Source organism: Colius striatus, chromosome 1 (genome assembly GCF_028858725.1).
Source record: "Colius striatus isolate bColStr4 chromosome 1, bColStr4.1.hap1, whole genome shotgun sequence".
In the NCBI taxonomy this organism is placed as follows: domain Eukaryota; kingdom Metazoa; phylum Chordata; class Aves; order Coliiformes; family Coliidae; genus Colius; species Colius striatus.
The window spans coordinates 184636777-184649982 of record NC_084759.1 but is presented as its reverse complement, the minus strand read 5'-3'; the positions used below and the strand labels follow the sequence as shown (position 1 = coordinate 184649982).

At 37.8% G+C, this 13206-nt stretch overlaps 1 protein-coding gene across 10 annotated transcripts in view; it reads left to right on the top strand.

Annotated features, from left to right (window-relative positions):
* The first annotated feature begins 5258 nt into the window (after positions 1–5258).
* POT1 (protection of telomeres 1) overlaps positions 5259–13206 on the top strand; it is a 64120-nt gene continuing 56172 nt past the window's right edge. The window contains exons 1-4 of one of the 10 annotated variants that reach the window (XM_062018061.1): positions 5274–5787; positions 6463–6635; positions 7812–7863; positions 10586–10719. In XM_062018061.1, coding sequence (XP_061874045.1) covers positions 10597–10719 — 123 coding nt within the window. In that variant the 5' untranslated portion in view covers positions 5274–5787; positions 6463–6635; positions 7812–7863; positions 10586–10596. Of the gene's footprint in view, positions 6636–7811; positions 7864–7962; positions 10720–13206 lie in introns of all 10 variants that reach the window. The other 9 variants (XM_062018055.1, XM_062018070.1, XM_062018089.1 and 6 more) reach the window with 9 other exon arrangements.

The window sequence follows — 13206 nt, the reverse complement described above, 5'->3', positions numbered from 1 at the left end:
AAACATAAAAGTAACATTTATATTTACTATGTTTGGGAAGAATGCTTTTTCTATTTTTCTGCAATACACAAGCTTAAAAAAATAACCATCTAGCCTAAGAAAATCAACAGATGAAAATGTTTGGAAGATTAAAGGCAAATATCTTCAAAGTTACAAAAGATTTAAAATAAAGTCGTCTGTCATTCATGGTAGAACAATTTCTGTTCATTTTTTCACAGAACACTGAAGCTAAAGAGGTTAAGAGCACTGGATGCCTGATGCTGATGCTTTAGCTTCAGGGTACGAAAAACCACTTAAGGCCCTTTGAGTTAAAACCTGAATTAAGACTCCCTTAGAAAACATTCAGGATATCTCAGGACATGAGGGACATGTCTAGTGATACAATCACTCTATTTAAGCCACAGGTCTTTCCCTTTCTTTATTTACTTTTGTTTTTCATTTAATTTGGTTTTTATCTTACTGAAAGACAAAAGAAAGACATAATTAAAAAAACACATTTGTGCAAAGCCAATTAAATGTAAAAAAAGCAGGAAAAAAATAGAGACCAAATATTTTGAATAATCCCACCACAGTCTACGAAGATAGAATTATCAGAACTGAACCCTGAAAGCTAAAGATTTTCAAGGAAATGAACACATGCTTTTTTAGGTTTTCTTAATTTTTTTTGTTTCAAAGTAAGTATCTCACTACATTATTAATTAATTCCAGTTCTTATTATCGCAATATATTTTGACTGTAAACCTAGTTGAGTGGAGACTGACTTTCTTGTCCACCATCACTTTGTCAAACATAAAAGGATTCCAGCTCATGATGTCATCGATAAATTTCCACAAGGATAGCGATGCCTGTGATAATAACCTTAGTCAGACTATCATTCCTGAAACTGAAGAACTTTAAGAATTTTACAGACAAACTGGTTTACAGAGAACTCTATTGAAAAAAAAAAAAAAGAAAAAAACTTCTTAGGTTTTACTATACATCATAGAAAAGCAATTGCTTCAGTTAATGAAACTAACAGAGCAAAACCCACTTCTCTATTTTACAAGTAATACTTAAATAGCTCTTTTAGTAATAGTTCTATTTATCTGTCCTCACACAACTGCACCCTTTAATAAGCTTTTTTAATGACTTCCTTGAAAATATATGCCTAGGTTCCTGCGTGCTGTTGCCTACCACTGAAGCACACTTACCAAAACACACATGGACATACAAACAAATGCTCTGACATTAAGTGCAAGTACTTAAAAGATTAAACAACTCAGCAACACCATTTCCTTTTTAATTACCTTGTACCTATGAATGTTGTACTTCTCATGCAGAAATATCTTAATATATTCCTGGTGTTATATTCATGTTCTCAACAAAAGAAAAGATTCAGTGCTTCTGAAGTTTTGGGGATTTCATTATCTTACTCCCAGGATATGTGTCACACTAACACATCAACTCCTTGGGAAATTATATAAATTAGATTTATTTTTGCAGTATCTTTTTTAGGCAGTATAAGCTTATAAGCACAAACTTCTCTAGATTAGTCAGTTTAGGTTTTAGAATAAGGAACAATATTTCAACAATCTCAGAGCTAGGAAGTACTTCATTTAAAATATAGAAAAACTACTATGCAAAGAGATAACAAAGACTCATTACTGCCCATTACTAGAGAGGTAGCTACCTCATTAAAAAATAAAGTCCTATTGGTATGCAAATTAGCTAGGAACACAATCACAGAGCAAGCATATTTAACAAGCGTATTAAATTTAGAAAAGAAAAAGTGTCTCATTTTAAACAAAGAAGCAGACTTAATACAGGCAAACAAAAAACTAACCTGCAGTATTCTGTGATGATTCATTGAATAAGAAATCCTTGCAACCAATGGAAGGAGTAACATAGACTTCAACTAACTTCAGGACAGATTCAAAAATTTACTCTAACTGTAAAAACTCTTTATTTCCTATTAACATCTGTCTTATTAAGCTCAAAACCTCAGTAAGTTTTGAAGTAGCAAGTAGGCACAAGAACTATTCCTTTGTGAGAGGTTCAATATACCAGACATCACCTTCTTCTACAATAAAACTTGGGAGATTTTCACACATATACTAGAGCTGCTGAATGACAGAATTGCCACAAGCACAGATGTCTCTAGAATCAGGATAGTGGAGATCTTCTGCACTCCCTTGCCTATACTCAGACTCTTGCTTTTCCCTGGATCCTCTCCCATTTCTTTTCTTTATCTCCTAAATATGGGAGAAGATTGTCTCCTGCCCAGAATGGTCTTTCTTCACCCACTACTCCATTAGCGAGTTGTTTAAAGCTGGCAGCTTCTGAGCTATTGAAATACCAGCAACAGCCTGTCAAAGTGTGCCGATAACTTGTGCAACCTATAACCTATACAATTTGGTCTAATAAAAGGTTTATCCTCTTCTGAAAATCTTGCTCCTTAAATTATAATAACGTACCCACTAAATACTAAACGTACGCTTTATTTTATGCATAAGCTTCAATTACACAGAACAGTAATACAAATAATGAAGAATTAATTATGTAATACTTCGCATATATTTCTTCCAAAAGACTCTAATTCTGGCCTCTGCATTTCAGGTTTGTCAGCAGTGATGACAAAACCTCATGGAGCTGACTGTCCTTTACGGAAGGAAAATGATTTAAGCATAGCACTTTGTCATGAGAAGCACGCTATAATCATATAATTTCTTATTGAGTCATTGCACATGAACTTTGTTTATAAAGATACAATTAGTCAAAATGTATTCTTGGAAATCATCTATAAATTGCTAAATATGCTGTAATAATTACAGCAATTTAAATAAATCTGGATTCTTTTTACTTCTATTAGCCCATCAACTCTAACAAGCAACACATAATTTCCGATGTATTGCAAAGGAACTCTGCCCCATAACTGACTGAATTTGGCCTCTACCCATAATAGTTTACTAACAAATCAAGTGTGGTTATCAGAGGAAAGTTACAGGAGTCAGAAAGAGCTGCTTTTAGCTGTGGAGGTATTTGGAAACAGTTTTACAACAGCTCATAAATTAAATGAAAGCTGATGCTTTTTAAGAGCTGCAATTATTTAGAATTTCACATTGTACCAGCAGCCTGAGATATGCTGAACTTGGAAAACACTACATGAAAAGAGTTGCTCATGGAGACAGTCCATATTCCTACAGGACAATTCTCTTGCTATTGTTTACTAAGATACAGGAAGAAAACAAGGTCGAACAGATAAAATTTTCAGTACTGCTTATGGACTCACCTGCCACTCCAATGTCTGTTTTTCAAAACACATTTGAAAATCTTGCCCAGTATTTTCAAACAGCTCCAAAAATCTGAAAAAAAACTCATACACTTGAGGCTAGTTTCCTAAACCTGTTTAGTTTCCTGCTTCATTGAAAACAATCTTCTGGAGCTCCTGTGACTGGGTATTGATTTAATGTAAAAGTCTTCTGTTTCTGAAAGCTTTGATTCAATGTCTCATGTTACACATATTTTTGATGCATGGGGGAAAGGTTTGGTCTTCTTGAAGTAAATGGAAAGTTTTAATTATTTTCTGTGGGATTAGAATTTCAGTTCTATTTGGGGCTTACAAGAATTCCTAATCCGGTTATGAGCATTGGCAAGTGTTAGCAGCGGACCCTCTTTGTGACCCCACTATTTCAAAACACAAGTTCAAGAAATAAGGTTACCAAGTTGGTTTTTATTTATGAATTTTCATTTAGTACTGAAAGCTTTAAACATGATTTATTGAAATTCACACTACAAACCAACATTAAGATCAGAATTATTGTTTTGGAGTGGGGTTTGGTTTGGGTTTTTCTTTTCCTCTGCATAGGCATTATTTTCTACTATGATACGTATACATTGCAGGACATTTCAATATTCCTGCAAGTGGAGTGAAAACATAATGTACGTACATACTGGAACATTGAAAATCCAAAGACAAAGAATGTCTTTTCTGCTGTAGTTGGCTCTTCAGACAGCCAGGTTAATAGTTCTGCAGGTAACCAGAAGTGCTTAAATTCCTAGCTCCATCTTAGCTCTGACTGTGGGCTATTTTTATCATGCCTGTATAACAAGGCCTCAATAATATTTTTGCCTATAACCAAGCATGCTTCATTAATACCCAATGGAAGGTAGTGCATTAAAATTTATTGTGAGCAGTACTAACAATGAAACCTGTTCCAGGAAAGGTTGTCAACAATGAAAATGAATACAAAATATGTCAGTGAATGCCCCTCCAGAGGCTTCCTGAACATGGATGGATTTAAGTTCCAACTTTTAAATTGAATTTTAATCCATTGTAACTAAAACCACTTCAGAGTTAACTAAAACAGCTCCAAAATAGGGAGACAGTGGTGAAGCAGAAGATGTAAAAGAGAAAGCAGGATGATTTCCAGCGGGACACTTGTAAAGTCAGTAAGTCATAACAAACAAGAAAAGGAAAGCTGTCCCAAATATCCACGACTACAGAGATGAGAAGGGGAAGAGTGAGGGCATAGGCTGCCAGAAGATGCATATCTGAGGTACTGGTGAAAGAAAGCTGAAAAGGAACAGGACTGGCTATTGTGATGTTGAGCCATATATGCTGCACTTTTGAATTGAGAAGCACTGTAAATGAGATCTTGGTACACATCAACCTGCAACATCCAAGCATCAGCTGGCTTGAGCGATTTAGGTCTCTGACAATTATGAGTACTGGTTAACAAAGCCACGCCTGATGCCTCCTGCCATTTAAAGGACAAAAAGAAATCCCAAACCATCAGCAAGAAGTGAAGGGTTGGTCTGAGGGTTTTTCCCCACTTTTAATCTCCTGGAGACGACAGTTTTTAAATGTGCCCGAACCAGGCCGTGATATCCGCGTTTTAACGGCTACCCAACATCGGACCGGTCCCTGCCGGCACCGGGCACCCGCTTCCACGACCGCTGCGAGACGGCGCTGCCTCGGCATTCCTCAGCTCCCCGGCAGCCCGGGCAGAGACAAGAGAAAGCCGTGAGGCAACCGCCCGCAGTGTCGGCATCAGGCCCTGCCGCGGGTCATGGGGCCACCTCGGCAAGCCCCGGCCGATGAGACACTTTGTTTGCCCCTTACTCCCACCAACAGCACCCTCCACACGCTAAGAGCACCACACACCGCCCTGCCCTGCCGCCCACAGCCCTAAGGACGTGTACGGCGGCCGGCGCGGCCACTGCGCATGCGCTGTGCTCTGGGCATGCTCGATGGGCCGCGGGCGAGCGCTGCGGGCGGAAGTGCGTCTGACGGAAGCTGCGCGGGCGCTTTCCGTCGCGCTTTTGGACACAGGTACCGGCAGGTCTGCGGGCTGCTCTCCTCGAGACCGGCGGCGGGGAGCGGCTGCACTTGTGGAGCAAGGCTTGGTGGGATGCTCTGCCCTGTCCGTAGGGCTGGGGAGCTGGGAAGGCGGTCGTGGGCTTGGTTGAGGAAGAAGAGTCTCCCGTAGCCCCCGCCGCCCTGACCTGCCCGCTGGGCTTGTGCCGCCCTTGCTTTGCTCGGCGTCACTTTCCCTGTGAAACTTCCAGTTACTTTGAACCATCCTTCCCTCTCTGAGCTACCCTGCATGCAGTCTGTGCTGTGGGAACTGAATCCCCTCTGACAAACACAGTGCTTTACAAATTAGAAATTCCTTTCAGTTCTTTTCAGTGTGAAGGCACTGAGTATACTGAAAAACGTTTCTATAGTTTAATACATCTATGCTAATATGTCTAAGCTCTTGATTTTAAAGATTCGTCTTCTTGCAATTGCTGAATTGGCTCTCAGAGGTGATTACTGTTGACATTTTGAAATGATGTGCTTTTTAGCCTAGTTCTACTGAGGTATATTTTGCAGTTTCTGCTTTCTAGAGCTGAAGTATTGCTGAAATGGAAGGCAGGGTAAGCATCCATTGTCCTTGGGTAACGTTTTTATTGCAACCTCTTTTGCACAGTGTCAGATCACTAAATTATAGTTGAAATTATTAAAGAAGTTTTAGGGTTGATTTAGCTGTTTTGGGAGTTTCTTTGGTGGATTTATTTCTTTTTTTTTCCCTTTTTTTTTTTTTTAGCATTCTAGTAGTATTCTAGCAAAAGTAAATACCAACTGTGTTATTAAGAATGACCTAGAATTTATTTCCTGGGCATAAGAGCCTGAAAAGCCATAAGCAGCAGCAGCAAGATGAAGTCTTGCAACTCAGGCTTCACAATCAGAGTGTTGACTTGATTTCTCCTTTTTTTTGTTACCTGTGTGATGTTTTCTCCCCCTGAAAATCCTCAAGGAAATAACAAATTACATAATTAGACTGTTCCATAATTTCCACACAGCATACTTTATTCTTCATGAATGCTTGTTTTTATTTCATTAAGACTGCCTTATGACAAAAGATTTTGTGACTAGTTGCAGGTTGAGTTTATAATAGCTCTGTACAGTCTGCTTTGTTCAGTGTTGTTGATCTTTTTTAGGAGGAAATTATCCAGAAACTATTATATAAAGAATGTATGTATGGCTGTGTCTGCATATAATTGCTTGTTGTCCTGTGCACTGGGTTATGATGTTAAACTATGAAAGAAGAACAGATCCAACTTTGATTCCCTCCTCCATGAACTTCATTCTGGGAATTTTTTCAGGATTAAAGGTTTGCAGTTTTTACAATGAAGTTGTATTGTCTATGATATTTCATTTGTATTTTGAATTTTTGGCAACATGAACTAAAAGTGCCAAAGCTTGTTTGGTATCTTTTTTATAATTTACGGTGCTGATAGAGGCTCACCTAGATTTTTTTTTTAATTTACTTTTTATTTTTCTAAATATATCTTGATGACTTTTTTTTTACTGAAGGAAAAATTATCGTATTTTAGAGATGTAGATGTGGAAGACAAACATAATGGACTTACTCATAAAATAAAGACAATGGAGAGAGGTCTCATTGTCCTCACCCATAAAAAAATTTCTCTTGTTCTGGGAGGAAAAAATTGAGACATTAATGATGGCTGTTAGTACCTGGTTTCCTTATTTCACTTGGTCTCCTGTGTCTTCAGATATGAGATCTATCAGACATGATTTCATTAGTAGTGAAATGAATTTTATTCTGATTTGTTATCTTTGAAATTTTAGTTGATCTTCACTGAATCCTATTCTCCTTGCTTAAAAAAAAATTCTGTATTCAGAATGTACATGTAGTAATTCCTGCTTCTAACTGGAGGTCGACTTGGTTAGTGTCATGGCTATTAAAATGTTTTGCACTGCTAGAATATTCCCTGAGGCTTTAGACTACTATTGTAACCAGATAAAATGTCATAGGAGATAGATGAAAATAGTATATACTAGGCATAGGTACTTTGTAGTTAGAGCTAATACTAAAAGGATACTGAAGGAAATAAATGTGGACTTGGGACAGATGGGCTGTTCTATTAAAGGATGTCCTGGAATAGTAATAGGTTTCCCTACCTGAAGGTTAGAGATCGTTATCAACAGCTGAATGGGGTGGGTCCAGTCACCACTCAGACTGTTGTCAATAGCTTGATGTTGTGGGTCTGGATACTTTACATGTATGGTTTGTCAATCACTGTATTCTTGAAGAAGGATCAGAGACTGATAAGGATGTAACCTCTCGCCTTCTCGGGCTGCAGAGGACTGATGCAATACACATACTGGGGGAAGACTCATCAAATAGAAAAACAGTATGCTTTATACAAGATTTTGTATAAATACGCTGGGGGTATGGTGTTTTGTGTGCTGGCTTTTGAACTATCCCCCAGCACTCATCCCTGTGCAGACACGAAATAAAGCAGTATCTTGACTTTGTGTGTAGATTGACTCATCGTGCACCAGCCACGAACCTGTTTTTCAGACAACACTATAAGGTATGTTAGTACCTTTAGATTAACATTGACAGTGTATGAGAATATTTATATTGCATACGGAGCTTGCAGCCTACAGTTGTTTTTATTGGAATCTTTTAGACACTTGAAACATGTTGTTCAGAGAAGCATGGAAGAAGACCAGAAACAACCATGATAAGAACAAATTTGCCTTTCCTGAGTGACTTGTTTTTCCTTTATTCTTGTCTTTCAGTCACGTTGTACTCATGTTTCTGTCAATTATGAATACAGTTACATATTGTGTGTGGCTGTGTGGTGTTGACTTCACTGGCAAATGTACCTTGGGGTTTCTCAGAGATTTTCAGTGTGCATTGAAGGGTAATATAAGTAATGCAAGAGTTTAAATTCCAGTGTTTTTTCCAAACATATTTCAAGTTGTTTTTTTTTTTTTTAATTATAATGAAAGTTTAAAAAGCCTAGAGAAGAAAGACGTAAGGCTTTCACAGGAAGACTTCAATGGTCAGATTTTTCCTACCACCATATTTGGCAGCGCTAAGATCAAAAATTATAATCTTTAAACCTCTTCTAGAGCCACTCTCTGATTTTATAAGTGCGTAAGCCTTTGGGTGTATAGTTTGACTTAAATGCTGAAGTTGGCAGGCCCTCAGAGCTTGTATCTGGGGTATGCTGCACCTGAAAGGAAATATGAGCTATTTTGCTTTCTGTGTGTACTAGTGAAAAGGCTTTGATACCAAAAGCTTTTCTTGTTTCTTGTGCATGCACTCCAGACCATACTTAGCTGCCTAAATCAGGTTTGTAAATATTTAAGCTCTCCAGAGGCAAGTGAGAAGGGATGAGATAAAGCTTTTGAGATATATTACAGGATTTTTTCTCTTGCTTCAACCTCGAGGTAGAGGCATTCTGTGACTGCAGTATTTTGATGGAATAACATCTTCATTCCAGAATTTGAAAAAAACCAAACCTTAAAATGACTGCTTATTTTTGTTGAAATGCCTTGCCTAAAGCCATTTTTTGCTAGGCAATTGTTTTCTGGTGTACTGTGGTTACAGACATTTTTTTATGCTTTTATATTACATGTTAATATAACTAGTGTGTTGTAGTCAATTGTTCCACTGCCAGACATTGAAGATCTATAAAACTGGTAGGTAGAAAATCAAGGATAGGGTAGAGTAGCACATAAAAGTTCAACCCATAGCCATCCTCAGTGTTATATTTAATTTAATTAAGCAAGTGATATGTATCACTTTCTTTTCTATGGTGTTACTTGTGGGTTCTCCTACTGTGTATGTCCTTCCTGCATTCTCACACGGTGTATATCCTTTCATATAATTCTTTGTTTGTTAAAATTATTAGGCTTTTTGATCACATTCTCTCCATGTTTTTGTCACTTTCAACTACTGGAAGGCAAACTGTAGTTCACTACCTTCATCCTTCTACTGTGTGTTTGTGCTGTGCATCTCTCCTGTTCCAGAAGTATCCCATGATGCTGTCTACTTTTCCTGCAGCCTTATAAATAGCTTTGTTTACACCACTTATAAACTTTTTGAGCAGCAGACTCGAGTTGGAATGATTCTTGTCCACGTTAGGAAGTCAACATTTTGAGAACAACAAAAATACTTGACAGACTTATTTTTACTCAATTGCTATTCAGGAGAGCTGTGAACACCAAGAACAGCTCTAAAGATAGCTTCATATAGATACCGTGACCTTTGTTATATACATGAAGATGTTTAAGATCTGAAAATCCCAAAACTCAACCAGCCTACATATTACTCCTTTTTAGAGATCTTCCTTTATCACTTTGCAAGCACACATGGAATACTTGTCCCATTGAAATAAATGTCAAAGGCTGTTTTTAAGTTAAAGCGAGGGAGCTGCAGAATTTGAGCATACTCATCAGAGAAGAGTAAGTTTTCAAGTTCAAAGCTCCCTGCCTTATTGTTCATCTGAGGTAGTTGTTGATCATGTTTGTATCATCCGGCTTCCTTTCAGAAGAGTAAAATTCTCTGAGGCAAAAGACTCTGGAAAGCTTGGTGATTTGTAATTGTAGGTAATTCTTGTCTAATTAACTGTCCCTATGTAAATTCTTTCACCAGCTGTCTCTTCTTGGTAGTCAAGTTACATTTGGTAAACTGTGTCTGTTCAAAATCTGTGTTTTCATGTAGGTATCTCCTGAAGCCTCTGTGTCTTCTCAGTGTTGTAAGGCCTGCTTATTTCATGCACACTAGTGCATTCAGCATTTGTACTTTGTAAATGCTCATCTTATTTTCTTTATTATTTTTTCTTTAGTTGATACATTGATACATAAGCATTTTTTGTTCATTCAAAGTTCAAATGATAAATGTTTATTTGATGCAGACAAATTGTCATATGGGGAAACAGATCATTATGGAGTCTGTCCATGACCTATGCTGGGGAATGAGTCATTCAGAGTTTCTGCTTATTTGTTAATGTGCATTTCTCTACACAAAATACATTGTTTACATTACCCTTTACATTCAAATATAAAGTAGTATTTTGTTGCCATTTGCAGTGTTTCTGAATGTTTGCAAAATAATCTGGATGGCTTTCTGTTGCTCAGGAAATGTTGCTTCCTCTCTTCCTGCCATTCATGGTACTAAGAAATGAGGTCAATCCCTGTGAAGATTTTTAGTCTTGCATAATTAAACTTTCTTGTAGGAAATAGATAGATAAAGCCTCTCTATATGAGTAAATTCTAGTCCTGTTTATTGTTTTTATTTAGCTAAAGCAACCATGCCTGTTCAATTGCTGAAGATCGTTAAAGGAAAATTCGAGATTCCGCTACCAAGCCATTTGCAAAAGCAGAGTTTGGAACATTTGCGAGAAGGCTTTGATCATACTAACGGATACTTTCAGGTAACTTACTAATACATTTTGACTTACTTTTAATTAGCTCTTGGTTTATTTATGAGGAATCTCCATATGTCAGCTCAGCTGGTGACTTGCTGCAGCGGTGTGTCTTTGTGTGTATCTGTTGCATGTCTCTGTTTAACTTCACTGCATGTTGCTATTGATGTGATTCATTCACATGAATCACATTCATTAGTCTGACTAATTTTTTTTTACTTTCTAAACTGTGAACACTTTTAAAAACATGCTGATATGCTTAACACTGTGCTGAAGATGGAAAGATTGCAGGAGGTTAAGTGGTATTTTGTGTTTAACAAATTAGTAATAGGCATTACGATCCAGTTAAAGAGCACATTTCAGAGTATGAAGCAATGCAGTATCCATTTTTTTTAAAACGAGGATTAAGATACCAAGTATGCATTTATATTTTGGAGTAGTCCCAAATATGTTTCAGATTGGAAGCACAATACTAGTGTACAAGTAAAATGCAGAAATTTTTCTTTTCATCGCTAACAAAAGTATATGCTGTAAAATGTAGTGACAATTCTTGAGGGTTTTCTTTTTTAACCTTTTTAACTTGATTTCTTTTATGACAGGTTCTGAAAATCCTTTTAATCATTTCTGATGCTTAAATGGCAGGAAGTAAGCATCCTCCCAGACTTGCCTTCAGTCTGTAACCAAAAAAAATCCCAGAGGGTCAGGGTAGAAGGCCAATTCTGTAGAAAACAGGAAAAAATGGCAGAAATATTTTAAAAATAGGAGCTGAACCAGTGTAATGATTATATATAAAAAACAAATTCACTTATACAGTTGTATATTTGTAGTTCTGGCTGTAGTGCTTATCTGATCCTGTGATTGAGTCCATTGCAGAATCACAGAATGGTCAAGGTTGGAAAGGACCTGTAGAGATCACCTAGTTCAACTCCCTGCTAAAGCAGATTTACCTTAATCACGTCACACAGGAATGCCTCCATAGGTGTTGTAACGGAACAAATGGAAATATCAATAACCAATGCCAGTAGGAGGCAACATCTGTATTCCTCAAGGTAGTTTTCTGTCCTCATCCACCTGCAGGACATATACGCTTTCCTGCTTTTAAGAGCTATTATTCACAAAGTGTTGAAGCAGACAAAAATATATTATAAATTAGAAAGTATTTCTGCGTAAATAAATGTTTCTGTTGGAAAAGCAGAGCAATGATTACCAGATCATGACTGAAAGCATACATACAGTGTTATAGCTGATTGCTGAAAGAAAAAGTATATAGAATCTCTTTCTCAGACTTCTGCCTTATATTAAGAGAAATTCAGGCTGCTGCTGACATGGATTAGTAGGTGAATAAAACAGCTTGGCAAAAAAGAAAAAACAAACCCAGTGCAACTAGGAAAATCCAGTTCTTCAGGCTGAGTGTGAAACAAACCCTAGAATGCATCAGTTAGGTTATCTTAGTCATGACACATGCAGTCACTATAGACCTGCCAAAATAAGGATCAGGTCCTGCTTTGAGGAGGAAGGAAGGAGAGAGAGGGATTTTAATGAAGTGTGTTCTGGGAAGAAGTAACAATAAAAATTCGGGTTGCTTCTCTCTGGCTTCTGTGCCTTAGTTCTTTCCTTATGAAAATTTTTTGCATTTTGGCATCCTTGTGGCTAAGGCCACTGACATCCTGGGATGCATTAAGAAGAGTGTGGCCAGCAGGTTGAGGGAGGCTCTTCTCTCCCTTTACTCTCCTCTGGTGAGGCCTCATCTGGAGTGCTGTGTCCAATTCTGGGCTCCTCAGCACAAGAGAGACCGCAGACTTGTCCAGCACAAGGGCCACCAAGATGATCAGGGGACTGGAACATCTAACCTATGAGGAAAGGTTGCGAGATTTGGGGGTGTTCAGCCAGGAGGAAACCAAGAGGGGATCTCATTAGCACTTGGAAGTATTTAAAGCATGTATGTCAAGAGAATGGGCAACACTTTTTTCTCTAGTGTCCAGTGACAGGACAAGGGGTAACAGACAAAAGCTGGAACACAAGAAGTTCCACTTAAACATAAGAAAAAACTTCTTTACTGTAAGGATGATGCACTGGCACAGACTGCCCAGAGAGACTGTGGAGCTTTCTTCTCTGGAGGTTTTCAAAACCCTCCTGGATCCGTTCCTGTGTGACCTGATCTAGGTGGTCCTGCTTGAACAGAAGGTTTGGACTATTTGATCTCTAAAGGACCCTTCCAACCCCTACTATTCTGTGATTCCATGATACTTTTGAACCGTACAAATTTTAATTTAAACTTGCAGAAACATGGCACAAGCAATGTCCATACATTCATAGTCATGATGTCCATTAACTGGACCTAATGTCTTCTCCTATTAATTAATCATCCTCTGTATTTTATTATGGCAAAGATAAGCCAAACCTGAAAATCAACTCTCAAATAACTGTTGGAGCAAAATGAAGCATGTGATTTTGGCAAGGAAGGAGTGGTTTACTAGAGGAATTGCACCTGGTTGA